This window comes from Bos javanicus, chromosome 18 (assembly GCF_032452875.1).
Source record: "Bos javanicus breed banteng chromosome 18, ARS-OSU_banteng_1.0, whole genome shotgun sequence".
NCBI classification, from domain to species: domain Eukaryota; kingdom Metazoa; phylum Chordata; class Mammalia; order Artiodactyla; family Bovidae; genus Bos; species Bos javanicus.
Genome location: NC_083885.1, coordinates 15,263,661 through 15,279,263, shown reverse-complemented (window position 1 = coordinate 15,279,263; position 15,603 = coordinate 15,263,661). Strand labels below are relative to the sequence as shown.

Below are 15,603 nucleotides of genomic sequence, written 5' to 3'. Positions count from 1 at the left end.
ACTCAGAAATACTGAGCAGTCTGGATGATTTCAGGAGCACAGCGCATGGTGTGGTCTGGTGTGGACCATTCAGTTAAGGAAGAACTGCTGAGAGTCTCTGTGTGTGGGCTCTGAGCATCCTACACGATCCACTCTATCTGTCTCAGACAGCATAAAATCACCAGAGCTAATCACCTTGTGTTGGGAGAACTCCTCAAGAAATTCTACAAATGAACTCCCTCAATCCTCCCACTGCTCTGTGATTAGATATTATTCTCCCCATTTCACAGATGAGAAAAGTGAAAGGCAGAGAAGTTAAGGATCTTGTCAAATGGTTAAACTGGGTTTAAATCCATCAAGTTTAGCTCAAGGGTCCTCTACTATAAAGAGATAACCATGGGATCCACCTACCTAGCTCCCAGGCAGATATTCATTGACAGTGACACTCCCCCTACAAGCGTGGATTCAGTATCCAATCCAAGCCAACACTGGAATAGTCATAACCGACTAATCTAAATTGACTCAAATTTATTTTCCAAGCCTGATCTAGTATTTTGAGGTCTGGTCTACTTAGATAGGAGACTAGGTCTACACCTTACCTGCAATACAGTAACCCATTTGAACGGACTTGGTAACCTTGGGAAAACCTCAGTGTCCTTATCTCTAAAATAACAATAGTAATTCGTACCCTCTAGTATTACTGCGAGATTACATGAAATAACCTAAGTGTTTCTATTTCAAGACCAAGGTAGGTACTCAACAAAATGTTTGTGGCCTCAGTGACGACAGTGATAGGTTTTATGGTCATTCTTTTAGAACAAAGAGCAAGTGGAAGAGAAAGAAGCAAAACCAAAGCACACGCTGAGCACCAGAGGTGTACAAGCTGAGCTCAGGGGCCCGTGGGAAGGTGAGTAGGGCCCCATTTGCTTTATCCCACATGGACACCCAACAGTTTCAGGGTAAAAATATCACCACCATAACAAATGTGATTACTGAAAAACTGCTGAAATGTCTTCTTCCTCTTTTTTTGAAGTTTTTTTTTCGTGTTTATCCCACTCTATATTACTGTTTATTTCACTTTGCTTTAAATTTTTAAGGATTTTTTAAAGTTTAATTTTCTTTTATACTTTTTGCATAATATTTACATGCTTCCAAAGCTGAATTGATAAAACAAGCTATACTAAGTCTAGCTTCTATGCATGTTCCCTGCATCTCATTTTCTCCCCCACATTTGTAACCATTTAAAACAATTTTTGTCTTATCTTTCCTTTGAGGTCAAGTCTCTTCAGACCACATTATAAGTGGTTATACACATGTATGTCTGTGCTTACACACACACAGCCTCCCTTTAGACAAACAGAAACACATCACACACTTCTCCACTTCGTTTTCTCCATCTGTATAACCTGAGATCACTCCATAGCCACATATGGAGATAGTCCTTTCTTCCTTTTTATGCCTGAGTGGCCCTGGTTTAGTCAAATAGCTCCATCTTGCTGGTCACTCGGGTTATTTCCAGTCAGCCTAGAGTTATAAACGTGGTCCACTGAATGGCCTGCTACATATTCTTTGGAAAGTTTCCTCCAAATGACAGAGTTATTCTGCTTATTTTCCTATAGAGAGCCAGAAGGCGGACCTGCCAGAGGGGACAGGATCTGACCTCCCTACCCAGGCAGAGGCCCCACCAGAGCAGAGAGACGGAATTTCTGGCCCAACTCAGGTGCGCCCAGAGGTGGAAGTCCAAGCTCCTAGAGCATCCAGCAAGAACCCCGGGATTGGCCTGGAACTGTCTGTGGTGTCTGAAAGGGTCAGTGAGGCTCCCACTGGGCAGGAGGCTGCATTGAGTGCAGGACGAGGAACATCACCCAGTAGGCCTGACCCTCGGCCCTCGGTGGAGGGCATGAGGCTGACTCCAGCACCGCCAGCTCAGGCCAAGGCAGCTCACGGTGGTGGAGAAACACCTCCAAGGTAAGGCATGTGCCTCCAAGCTGGGAAAGGAGGGCGGGGAATTAACTGCAGCCCCTAGGCTAGAGCGTGGCCAAGGGGACAGCTGCTCCTGCAGAATGTATACTGTGCGCAGTGCTGGCTAGTCTCATAAGGAGGAGGATAAGAGAAGGCCAAGGCCCTGCTTTCGGGAGCTTAGAGCACTGGCTCTTACCTGGCACCCATAAGAGTTACCGGAAGGAATTTTTAAGATACAAATGAACAAAGATTCTGATTTATTCAGTCTGGAACGAGGTTCAAACATTGTTTGTTTGTTTTTAAAGCTTCCCAGGTGAGTCCCACGTGGAACAAGACTGAGAATTACCAGTTCTGACAGCAACAGTAATAGCTATAATGCCACCTAAAAGATGGGGTTCACAGAACACATCCCAGGTGACCGTCATTGGCTGAGCATTTCACAAATATCATCTCATTTTATTCTCAAAACATCCCCAGGAGGTATCCTCAATTTATTGATGAGGATTCAGGGTCAGGTTGCCCAGGGTCACACAGCTAGGGGTTCAGAGTTGGAATCTGAATCCAGGTGTTTCTTAGTTTATTATTGAGGTATAGTTGATTTACTATACTATATTAGTTTCAGGTATACAGCATGTGGGACTTCCCCAGTGGCTCAGTGGTAAAGAACCCTCCTGCAATGCAGGAGCTGCAGGAGATGTGGGTTCAATCCCTGTGTCAGGAAGATTCCCTAGAAGAGGGCATGGCAACTTACTCCATTAATCTTACCTGGAGAATCCCATGGACAGAGGAGCCTAGCGGGCTACAGTTCATAGGGTTGCAAAGAGTCAGACATGACTGAGCGACTGAGCATACACTCATGCGTACAGCATAGTGATCAGATTTTTTGTAGTTTACACCCCATTAAAAGTTACTATAACATAATGGTTATAATTCCCTGTGTTATACAATATATCCTTGTGTTTTTCCAGTTTATACATAGTACTTTGTACCTCTTAATCCTCTACTACTAATAAGCACCTCCCCCCTCCCCCTCCTCACTGGTAACCAACCAGTAGTTTGTTCTCTGAGTCTGTTTTGCTATATATCTTAATTTGCATAATATTTTTAGATTCCATATATAAGTTATATCATACAATAACTCTTTCTCTGTCTGATTTACTTTATTAAGCATAATGTTCTCTAGTTGATATACATTGCTACAAAAGGCAGAATTCCATTCTTTTTTATGGCAGAGTAGTATTCCATTGTACATATCTACCACATCTTCTTTATCCATTCATCTCTTGATGGACACTTGGGTGCTTCCATATCTTGGTTATTATAAATAGTGCTGCTATGAACACTGGGGGCATATGTATCTTTTCAAATTGATGGTTTTGTTTTTTTCTGGATGTATATCCAAAACTGGAATGGGCTGTGTTATGTGGTAGTTCTATTTTCAGTCTTTTGAAGAACCTTGATACTGTTTTTCATAATCACCTCCCCATTTACATTCTCAGCAACAGTGTATAAGTGTTCCTTTTCCTTCACATCCTTGCCGACATCTGTTATTTGTAGTTTTTTTATGATAGGTGATCTGACTGTGTGATGTGATAGCTTGTTGTTTTGATTTGTATTTCTCTAATAATTAGCATTGTTAAGCATCTTTTCATGTTCTTTTTGGTAATCTGTATGTCTCATTTGGAGAATTGTCTATCAAGGCCCTCTGCCCATTTTTTTCCTTGGGTTGTTTGTTTTTTTATATTAAGTCTATATAAACAAATAGGCTGTTTGTATATTTTGGATATTAACCCCTTGTTGGTCATATCATCTGCAAATATTTCCTCCCATTTGGTAATTTGTCTTCATTTTTTCAATGGTTTCCTTTGCTGTACAAAAGCTTTTAATTGGGCCCCGTTTGTTTGTTTGTTTGCTTTGCTTTTATTTCTTTTGACTTAAGATACAGATTTTTTTTTAAGTTACTATAATTTACATCAGACTATTCTGACTAACCATTCTTTCCCAGGAGTTTTATGTGTGGGGTCTTATATTTAGATCTTTAATACACTTTGAATTCATTTCTGTATACAATGTGAAAAAGTAGAACAGTCTGATTCTCTTGCATGTAGCAGTCCAGTTGTCCCAACAGTGTTTATTCCAGAGGCTGTCTTTTCCCCATTGTATGTTCTTCCCTCCTTTGTCATAGATTAATTGACCACGGGTGCATGGGTTTATTTCTGGACTCTATTCTGTGCCATTGATCTATGATTCTGTTTTTGTGCCAGTACTATGCTGTTTTGATTATTGTAGCTTTGTAATAGAGCCTGAAGACTGGGAGGGTTATTCCTCCAGCTTTGTTCTTTTTAAGCAAGATTGTTTTGGTAACTTAAGGTCTTCTGTGGCTCCATATGAGTTTTAGAATTATTTGTTCTCATTCTGTAAAAAATGTCATGGATATTTCAATAGAGACTGCATTAATTCTGTAGATTGCTTTGGGTAGTATGCCTATTTTAACAATATTAATTCTTCCAATCCCAAAGTGGGATATCCTTCCTTTATATCATCTTCAGTTTCCTTCATCAGTGTTTTATAGTTTTCAGAATAAATGTGTTTTATCTCCTTGGTTAAGTTCTTCCTAGGTATTTTTAAAATGTGATTTTAAAAGGGATTGGTTTTTTTACTTTCTCTTTCTGATAGTCCACCATTAGCATATAGAAAATTAACAGATTTCTGTATATTAATCTTGTATCTTGCAACTGTATTGAATTCATTTATTGATTTGTATAGGTGTTGGTAGAAACTTTAAAGTTTTGTATTTAAAGTATCATGTCATTTGCAAAAAGTGACAGTTTTCTTGTTGAATAGTGACATTCTTTTCTTTCATTTTGGATGCCTTCTATTTCCTTTTCTTGTCTGATAGCTGTGTTTAGGAGTTCCAATACTATGTTAAATACAAATGGAAAGAGTGAGATCCTTGTCTTGTTCCTGAATTTAGAGGAAAGGCTTTTAGCTTTTCACCACTGAGTGTGATATTAGCTATGAGACTGTCATAGTGGCCTTTATTATGTTGAGATGTGTTCTCTCTGTACCCACTCTGATGATAGTTTTTATCATGAATATATGAATGGATGTTGAATTTTGTCAAATGCTTTTTAGGCATCTATTGAAATGATCATGTGATTTTTATCCTTCCCTTTGTCATAATGATGTATCACATTGATTGGCAAATATTGAACCATCCTTGGGTCCTTTGAATAAATCCCACTTGATCATGGTGTATTGTTTTTTTTTTTTTTTTACATATTGTTGAATTTAGCTTGCTAGTATTTTGTTGAGGATGTTTACATCTATATTCATTCAAAGATACTACCCTATAACTTGCTTTTATGGAGTATCTTTTTCTGGTTTTGATGTCATTGTAATGGTGGCCTCATAGGATACATTTGGGAATGTTCCATCCTCTTCAAGTTATTGGACTAATTTGAGAAGGATAAGCCCTAGCTCTTTTTTTATAGAATACAAAAGAGAATTACCCTGTGAATCTGTCCAACCCTGGACTTTTGTTTGCTGGGTTTTTAAAAAATTACAAATTTAATTTTACTGCTAGGGGTCAGTTTGTTCAGATTGGCTGTTTGCTCTTGATTCAGTCTTGGCAGGCTGTATGTTTGTGGAAATTTGTTGATGTGTTCTGAGTTATCAAATTTGTTCATATATTCTCTTCTGATTTTTTTGTAGTTCTGTGCTATGTGTTATTTCTCCTCTTTCATTTCTTTTGTTTGTTTTTAATTAAAGTATAGTTGATTTACAATGTGTTATCTTCTGCTCTATAGCAAAATGAGTCAAGTATATATATGTATATATGTATTCTTTTTTAAAATGTTCTTTTCCATTGTAGTTTATCATAGGATAGTGAATATAGTTCTCTGTGCAATACAGTAGAAACTTGTCCTCTTGCATTTCTTGTGTATTTGAACCTCTCTCCTTTCTTCTTGATGGGAGTGGTTAAAGGTTTATCATTTTGTTTGTCTTTTCAAAAAGCCGGGTCTTTGTTTCATCAATCTTTTCTATTGTGTTTTGATCTCTATTTTACTTATTTCCTCTCTAATTTTTATTTTGCCTTTCCTACTGCTGACTTTGGGCTTTACTTATTCTTATCTTCTAATTCCTTTAGGTGGTAGATTAGGTTGCTTGAGATTTTTCTTATTTATCGAGGAAGATCTGTATCACTATCACGTTCCTTCTTAGAACTGCTTTGACTGAACTCCATAGGTTTGGGGGTTTCCCAGGTGGTGCTAGTGGTAAAGAACTTGCTTGCCAATGCAGAAGATGTAAGAGACACAGTTTGATCCCTGGGTCAGGAAGACACCCTGGAGGAGGGCATGTCAAGTATTCTTGACTCCAGTATTCTTGCCTGAAGAATCCCACGGCCAGAGGAGTCTGGCAGGCTATAGTCCATAGGGTTGCACAGAGTCGGACATGACTGTAGCAACTTAGCATGCATGCATCCATAGGTTTTGGAGCATTGTGTTTCCATTTACATTGTCTCAAGGTATTTTCTGATTTCCTCTTTGATTTCATCATTGACGCATTGGTCTTTCTAGTAGCATGCTGTTTAGTCTCCACTTGTTTGCTCTATTCCCATTTTTCTTTCTGCAATTGGTTTCCAACTTCATACCACTGTGGCTGGAAGAGAGGCTTAACATAAGAATACACATTCTTTTCAAGTGCACGTGGAATGTTCTCCAGGCTAGATCACATGCTAGGCCATAACACAAGTCTCAAAAAATTTAAGAGGATGGACATAGGTTTCTGGACTCCAATATCTGTGCCCCTAATCACTGCACCATCCTGTTTCTTGTCAGCATTTGTTAAGTCCTAAACACTATGGTAGGGAAAGAATAATGGGTCTTCAGAGGTGGGAGGTTGGTATAGGCTGAATGAAGCCAAGGGAGTTTCAAAAGGATTATGCTTGGAGTCCTAGAGATGAGGTTGTGTCCTAACCCTCAGGACCCAGCCTCAGGACCTGCCCTCAGCCAACATGGTGCAAGAGAATAATGAGTTAGAACCTGATAATTGTGAGATCTCTGTGTTATCCAGCAGTGTTCTCCAAGGGCAGTGCACTAAAGGGCACTCTGCTTCCTGGGCTTCTCTCTAAAGGGCCTGGTACCCTTCTACACCTGTCCTCAGTTGTCCTGACCTGTAACCAAGCCCCTCGAGGCCTGCTGTAGGGAGGGGAGCTGGTGTCTGTGTATGCTGTGGTGACTGGCAGGGAAGCCCAGATACTTTGTCTGCCTTTGTTCTGCAAGGAAATGTGAGTCCCCAGGAGACCTAACCATCTGGAGGGAGGGCTTCCTGGCAAGCATCCCTGGATCCTTGCCAGGGCTCTAAATGTAGAATCTAGGGTGGGGATGAACTTTCCATGAACTTGTTAGGGGCCCTGAAAAGATTCTGGGTGAGAGCAAAAGGTCTCTATGTAAGTTCCAACCTTGAGCTGAATTTCAGACACATCAAACTGGGCTTAGGAACTGGGGAGAACTAGCTACCCTCCCTCATCTAGCACATGGGTATATCTTGAGGAAAATGTTGTCTCTAAATGACAGTGGCCACCAGACTACCTGTATATTCTTCCAGACACTGGCTTCCTGCAGTTTCCCATGTTCCTTGATCAAGGCAATGCCTGAGCTGGGCTTAGATGCCACCTTTCCCATCCTGCCCTATCATCACCAACCTGTAATTGTTCTTGAGGGGTGTCAGGGGAATTTTGCTACATCCTATCCAAGCTTTAGCTGTGAACAGTCTGCAGAACCAGGTGCATTCAGGAGCAGGCAAAGGAGGGACCCAGGCCTCCAGCTGCTAGGGGAAGCCCTAATTTAAAAAAAATTTGGTTAAAAAACATGTGTCATAATGTTCATTGTTGTAACCATTTTTAAATGTATAGTTCAGTGGTGTTAAGTATATTCATATTGTTATGACACAGATCTCCAGAGCTTTTTCATTTTGTAAATCTGAAACTGCTACCGTAACTACCATTCTACTGTCTGTCTCTATGAATTTTACTGCTCTGGGTCCTTCCTATGGGCTTCCTAGGTAGCTCAGTGGTATAGAATCTGCCTGCCAATGCAGGAGATGTGGGTTTGATCTCTGGGTTGGGAAGATCCCCTGAAGAATGGAATGGCAACCCACTCCAGTATTCTTGCCTGGAAAATCCCATGGACAGAGAAGCCTGGCAGGCTACAGTCCATGGGATCGCAAAGAATCAGACACGACTAAGTGACTGAGCACAGCAGCACGGGTCCTTCATATAACTCATTCATTCAAGTATATAGAATCCGCCTTTCTGTCACTGGTTTATTTCACTTAGCATAAGAATGAATACCATTCCATTATGTGTATGTGCAACATTTTATTTATTCTTTCATCTGTCAATGGACACTTTGGTTGCTTCCACTTTTGACTGTTGAGAATAATACTGCCATGAACAAGGCTGTACAAATATCTCTTTGAGGTTCTGCTTCTAATTATTTTGGGTTTATTTCCAGAATTGGGATTGCTGGATCATATGGTAATATATTTTCACATTTCTGAGGAACTGTCATACTGATTTCCACAGTGGCTGCACCATTTTAGTCTTCACTATTAGAACCTCTGTGTTTTCTTTTCTTAGTTGTCTCTCAGCACATCCATGAGGTGTTATCATCCTTGTTTGACAGAAGCGATTGCTGAGGCTAGACTTGCCCAGACCCAGCCCTCTCTAGTAACCTGGTGGCAGAGCAGCAGGGTCTGAAGCTCCCAGGGTCAGGGTCCTTTCCTCTGAATGTTGGGGCTTAGAGGACTTTCCCGACCTCCAGCTGGGGTCCCAAACCACAGTACTGCTTGGTCTGGGGAACAAGTATGGATGAGATGGGCCCAATGGCCCTGGGGACTTGTAGGGAGGCAGAGAATTTCCTCAGGGGTGTAAGCATGCAGGCCCAGCACAGCCAGGACTGTTTCTTCAGGAGAAACAGAAGGTCCAGAGTCTTATGAACAATTCCCTGATTTTACTAAAATATGTCTAACCTGAGGCTTCTAGTGTGATGTTTGACTTGGTTCACCCTTCTCTTCACTTAAGAGAAGGGAAACTGAGGCCCAGAGAAGGGAGGGAACAGCCCAAGTCTCCTGCCTCCAGGCCACCACACTTATGGGGCAGAATCATGTTTTCAAGGGGCCACAGAGATGTCCGGTGCCCACTCACCCGCCATCCACCACAGGTTCTTCAAGTTTCCCCCAGATGCTGACCCGGTGGAATCCTGGTGGCACCGCGTGTCACTGAAACCAGCCTCTCCCCAGTGTTGTGTCTGGGGAGAGGGGTAGGGGTTGGTTGCTGGTTTCAACCACAAGCTAACTCTTACTATTATAACAACCCAAAGGACACTTTTAACAGATGAGAACACTGAGGCTAAGAGACCACGGTTAGTGAGTGGCAGCAGCAGGCAGTTGAGCCCAGGTATGCTCTGATTTGAGTTCTTGCCACATTTCTCTCTGTCCCAGGATCTCCATCCATGTGCAGGAGACAGATACCCCTGGGGAGCTGCTTGTGACACGAGGGGGCAGCCTCAGAACCTCACCCCCTGCAGAGACTCCAGCAGCTGTGCCTCCAGGTGAGCAGGACCCACCTGGGCCCAGGTGCTGCCCCCAGGCCCCTGGGACTGAGTCAGGAAAACCTATCCTCAGAGGAGCCAGTGTGCGGAAGCGGAGCTGCGACGAGGGAGCAAAGGCCAAAGAGAAGCAAGGACCTGGGTCCGAGCTGACCATGGCGCCAAGCAGGGCCAGGAGGGACAAGGGAGCTGATTCCGGGGCCTCAGGCCCACAGCAGGACATGAACCCAGGAGCAGGGAACCCTGACCCTGGGAAGGACTGCACAGCTGGGGGTGTGGGCAGTGCCGAAGCAGGAAGCAGGACACCCCCAGGAGCTGAGGCGAGCAGCCTAGTATTAGGTAAGTGAGGCCGTTGCTGTGTGCCCCAAGGTGAGTGAGTCTGAAAGACCTTCTCTGGGGGGGCCTCCCTGAAGCTTCCAGGTAGAGATAATGTGGGGATAATGTCTGGGAGACCAGGACTCAGAAGAGCCTGCCAGCACATCCCAGAGCTGGGGACCAGGGCATAGAGATGCATCAGGTTGGCTGTAGCCATGGGAGAAAAGGAAACATGGGGGACTCAACTGGGTGGATTTCTCAAAGCCACCTGCCTGCCTAATAGAACTGGCATCATTCTGGATTGAGATAGGGAAGACTCCTTCCTCCATTACCTGATGTCTATAACCTACTATTAGCCATTTGCAGCCAGTGGGCTGACTCATCCAGGATCAGGAAGGGGCTGCTGATCTGCTTTCTGTCACAGTGGTGGTGGTAGGTGTCCTTGTGTTCCTGTGACCCAAAAGGCGTTGAGTCTTTCAGCCCTTAGGGCCACACCCTCATGGGAGCCCTCATCCCATGTGGCTGCAGGAAGGCCACCCTTTGCCAATTCCCTGTCCCAGAATTTCTGGAGGCCCTGAGGAAGGGCTGAGTGTTGTGCAGGTCATCCTGGTGCCCCTTGGCTCTTCCAGGCTCTGAAGTTACTCTGATGTCTCTGGTTGCTTCCTTTCCCCTTGTATGACCTGGTCCAGATGTGGACACGGCCTCCCTTAATTCCAGAAACACAGCTGAGAGCAACCTGTGACTTTAGTCTTTTCTGAGACTTGAGATGGTGATCAAGCCAATGTTAGCTGAGGACTCTGTGAGCCAAGCCTCAAGCATTTGTGGGTGTGTTTACCCTCACAGGGTGGAGTGAGGACACATGAGACACAAGAGAGGCCGAGAAGCACTTGTAAGGCCACAGGGTCTGTGCTGACAGAGCCAGGATCTGACCACTGGTTTCTTGAACCTTGTGTGTAAACCTTGAGAACAGAAGGCAGTTACTTTGCAGTGAAGGAGACTTCAGACTGGAATTCTAAAAGTGGAGTCTCTGCCACACAACCATTTCCAGGGGCCCAGAAAACCAAAAAACCCTACAAAAGTTACCCCCTTGTAGTCTAGGGCACAGGCTCACCTTGGCAGACACACACAAAAACGCTCTCAAAGCACATTCAACCTTCTACTTTGGGGAGCAGAAAGCTGCTTGTGAGACAAACTAAGAGAAAATAGCAGTATTTTCCCCTGCTCTGGGTCCAGGGTTGCAGAAATCATGGAACCTTCCCGGGAACATTCTGAATGCTCCCTTAATAAACCCCCAACAAGCTGGCAGAAGCCTTTTTGAACCAAGAGGGGCTAGGTCTGGGGGTCGGGGTGGCAGTGGGGAGTGGGGGGAGCTGGGGGGTAGGGGCTGCATGAAGAAGACTCACGGGCTGCTGTCTCCTGAACAGATGACAGTCCAGCCCCGCCAGCCCCTTTCGAGCACCGGGTGGTGAGTGTCAGGGAGACCTCGACCTCAGCGGGCTACATGGTGTGCCAGCATGAAGTCCTGGGAGGGTAAGCGGGCCTTCTGCCTTGATGGGGGTGGGGAGGGCAACTGGACAACCAGGCGCTGCTGCTGGTTCTCAGGAACTGACTGATGGAGCCACAGCCAAGAGTGGGATGTCCCGAGAGGCGAGAGCGTGAGCCGAGAGCTCATAAAGAGTGAGTGAGGAGACAGCTGCAGAGAGCAGGAGGGCCCATGTGGTGTGAGTGAGGCGAAGTGGAAGGTACAGGTGGGCCTGGGGCCCATGTCCTGCAGGTGAAATGAGAGCCGACATGAGGTGGGTTAAGAGGAATGACCTCTAGGGTGCAGGACGGCCTGGGTGGTGTGGCTGTGGGGCGCTCCCCTGGGGTGCAGAATGGCCCATACCTATGGGGTGAAGAAGCTCTTCTCCAGGTTCAGGTAGCAGTGTGGGGCGGTGACTATGATACCTCTGGTGGGCAGGGTAATCCCTGTAGCGTATGTGGAGTTGAGGTCGGACCAGAAAGACCAGGGTCTCAGATAGGGCTGGCCCCCACTCACATGCAGGGTATGCCTCTGGGGCTCTGAGCCTGCTGTGTCATCGTGTTTCTCTCTGCAGGGGCCGGTTTGGCCAGGTTCACAGATGCACGGAGAAGGCCACAGGCCTCTCACTGGCGGCCAAGATCATCAAAGTGAAGAGCGCCAAGGACCGGGTGAGGTGTCTGCCCCAGGCCAACGGGTGCCCTGGGCCAAGCTCAGGACTCCTTCACTTCCTTCTAGGCCCCTCTGGGTCCTGCACTGCCTCAGGCCCCTCCACGCTGAGCAGGAAACCTGGCCACCTTTCCTTGGCTCCCACTCTCTACCTTGCACCCTGGGGAACAGGATCCTCCCAGATCTCCAGGGTTCTTTTCAGGGTCTCAGGGTTCCTATCTGGGAAATGGGTGGGTCCCTTCTGTTGTAAGAAGCTGGTGTGGGTGGTGAGTTGAGGAAACCTGGTGATGCTGCAGGAAATGAGGATGCAGGGTGTGTGTGTGTGTGTTTGTGTCTTGGGAGATGCAACTGACTGCTCTTCCTAACCCATTTCTTGGAAACTCCTCTCCCTGTTGGCTTCACAAGGAGGATGTCAAGAATGAGATTAACATCATGAACCAGCTCAGCCATGTGAACCTGATCCAGCTCTACGACGCCTTTGAGAGCAAGAACAGCTTTACCCTCGTCATGGAGTAGTGAGTGGGAGGCAGGGCCAGGGCTCAGGGTGGGGCTAGGAGCCAAGGTTGCAGCAAAACTCTCCCTTTGCCCTCTCTGTGACACCCAGGGAATGTCATCGCTTCCTCTACCCGACCTCCAGCATAAAACACAGAGGACAAGGCCATTTGTCAGAAACCAGTGACCAGTGAGCCTGGCTTGACCTGCAGATATTATTTTGGCCTACACAATTTTTAGTAATTTTGATTTAGTGCTAACAGTTGGAAACTGGGAAAGTTCACATTAAAACCTAGGTGCCTGATTTTTCTTGCAAATATAAAAGATCTAGTAATGCTGGGTCTGCATTCTCAGTTGGAAATGGTATGATGGAGCTTGTGGTAACTGACCTTTGTAGACAGGGCAACCCATTTGCCATTTGCTACAGTCCCCACCAGTTTCAACTACCCGTAGTGCTGAGGCCAGGGGCTCAGGGGACATTTATTAGCGTGCTTGTGTTGCTGTTTTCCTTCTGGTGCAACTGAGGAGAGGGCAACCTTTGTCATGTCATGCCTCTCTAAAAAATGGAAAAACAAAAGTTAGACTAAAGGCTTTGTATTCCAAGAAAACTTTTGTCTCATATCTGGTCTGGTTTGTCCACTTATATTCTTGCCATGTAGGCACTAATTGGCCCCTGTAGGCCAATGAGTTTATAACCTGGGTCTGGAGTATTGACAGTGAGTATCCAGAGTGAGCCTGGGTGATCAGTACTGCAGACAAGCCCCAGTCTCCCATTTGGCCCATCACTTCCTTTTTATCACCCACACTCTGAGCTGGGAATAGACCAGAGCAAAGGGTCCCCCGCCTGCCCGCCCGTAAAACCCCAGATGGGAGTGGTGCCCTCGTCTCACCTGGTGATGAGTAGACCAGTCCTCTGAGAGCCTTGCTCAGTCAGTGTCTGCCTCCCCTTTGGCCCTGGCAGCGTGGATGGGGGTGAGCTCTTTGACCGGATCACAGAAGAGAAGTACCACCTGACTGAACTGGATGTGGTCCTGTTCACCAAGCAGATCTGCGAGGGTGTGCATTACCTCCATCAGCATTACGTCCTGCACTTGGACCTCAAGGTCAGGCTCCGCCCTGGGCATGTGGCGGGTGGGTGCCCGTGTTCCTGAGCCTCTGCGGCTCTCTCATCTTTGAGAGCTCTGTCATCACACAGTCCTGGCTTCCTTTCCTGGCTCTACCATGGCCTAGTTCTGGAGTCTAGGGCAGGCCAAGTCTCATAGCCTCAGTTTCTCCATCTGTGAGATGTGGAAAATAGCTACCTCATTAAGTGTTCTTTAAAGATCAAATGAAACAACTTTTTTTTTTCCTATAAAAAAACTCAAAAATTAGTTTAAAAAAAATTAAAATAGAAACACATGCATGTAGTAACAAATATAGACAATATAGAAATATTTAAAATGCACAGTGAAAGTTCTTCTCACCCAGCCTCTGTGCTGAGAGGTATTCTGTATTAGCACATTGGCATGAAAAACACTCACAAAGGGGAGCTTACTGTACATTCCATTTTTAAACTTGCCTTTTTAAGTATAGTGTGGACATTGTGTCTGATTCTTTTTAAGGGCCATCATATAGTCCATTGAATGAATGCATTGCAGCTTCTTTTGTCTACTTGATGAAAAGTAAGCATGTGGTGGCCATTCTTTTCTTTCTTTTTGATACATAGTTTATTTCTCAGTTGTCTGTTCTGTTCCATTGATCTGTTTGTTTATTTTTATGCTGATATCACACTATTTTGATTAGTATAGCTTTGTAACAGTTTGAAATCAGGAAGTGTGGTGCCTCCAATTTTGTTTTTCTTCCCTGACTGCTTTGGCTATTCGGAGTCTTTTGTAGTCGGAGAAGGCAATGGCACCCCACTCCAGTCCTCTTGCCTGGAAAATCCCATGGACGGAGGAGCCTGGTAGGCTACAGTCCATGGGGTCACTAAGAGTCGGACACGACTGAGTGACTTCACTTTCACTTTTCACTTTCATGCATTGGAGAAGGAAATGGCAACCCACTCCAGTGTTCTTGCCTGGAGAGTCCCAGGGACGGGGAGCCTGGTGGGCTGCCGTCTATGGGGTCACACAGAGTTGGACACGACTGAAGTGACTTAGCAGCAGTAGTTCCATACAGATTTTAGATTGTTCCCTATATTTCTGTGAAAATTGCCACTGAAATTTTGATAGGGATTGCCTTAAATTTGTAGATTGCTTTGGGTAGTAAGGACATTTAATAGTAAGGACATTTTAATATTAATCCTTCCAACGAAGAGCGCAGGATATCTTTCCATTTATTTGTCTTCTTTAATTTCTTTCATCAACGTCTTACAGTTTTTAGTATATAGATCTTTCACTAACTTGTTAAATTTATTCCTAAGTATTTTTTTGATCAACTGTAGGTAAGACTGTTTTCTTAATTTCTCTTTCCTAATAGTTTCTTTTTAGTGTATAGATATGCAACTGATTTTTTGTATATTGCTTTTGTATTCTGAAAATATACTGAATTTGTTTTTAAGTTCTAACAGTATTTTGGTGAAGACTTAATATCATATCATCTGCAAATAGTGACAGTTTTACTTCTTTCTGAGTTGGATGCTTTTTATTTCTTTTTATCACCTCATTACTCTGTCTATGACTTCCAATACTCTGTTGAATGAAAGTAGTGAGAGTGAGCATCCTTGTCTTGTTCCTGATCTTAGAGGAAAAGCTTCCAGCTTTTTACCATTGAGAATATTATCTACGGACTTGTCATATATGATCTTTATTACGTTAAGGTATGTTCCCTCTGTACCTAGTTTGTTGAGAGTTTTTATCATGAAATGGATATTGAATTTTTTTAGGTGTTTTTACTGTATCTATTGAGATGATAGTATGATTTTTATTTTTCATTTTGTTAATGTGCTGTATCACACTGATTGGTTTGCATACATTAAACCATCTTTGCATCCCTAGAATGAATATCATTTGATCGTGGTGTATAATCTTTTTATGTATTGTTGAACTTGATTTGCTAATATTTTGTTGAGGATTT

General features: G+C 44.3%; 1 protein-coding gene across 5 annotated transcripts in view; it reads left to right on the top strand.

Moving 5' to 3' along the window:
* MYLK3 (myosin light chain kinase 3) overlaps nucleotides 1–15,603 on the top strand; it is a 125,822-nt gene that overhangs the window by 85,873 nt on the left and 24,346 nt on the right. For all 5 annotated transcript variants that reach the window (XM_061385891.1, XM_061385892.1, XM_061385894.1 and 2 more), the window contains exons 2-8: nucleotides 796–886; nucleotides 1,599–1,947; nucleotides 9,448–9,893; nucleotides 11,294–11,399; nucleotides 11,966–12,059; nucleotides 12,463–12,572; nucleotides 13,511–13,652. In XM_061385891.1, coding sequence (XP_061241875.1) covers nucleotides 796–886; nucleotides 1,599–1,947; nucleotides 9,448–9,893; nucleotides 11,294–11,399; nucleotides 11,966–12,059; nucleotides 12,463–12,572; nucleotides 13,511–13,652 — 1,338 coding nt within the window. The remainder of the gene's footprint in view (nucleotides 1–795; nucleotides 887–1,598; nucleotides 1,948–9,447; nucleotides 9,894–11,293; nucleotides 11,400–11,965; nucleotides 12,060–12,462; nucleotides 12,573–13,510; nucleotides 13,653–15,603) is intronic.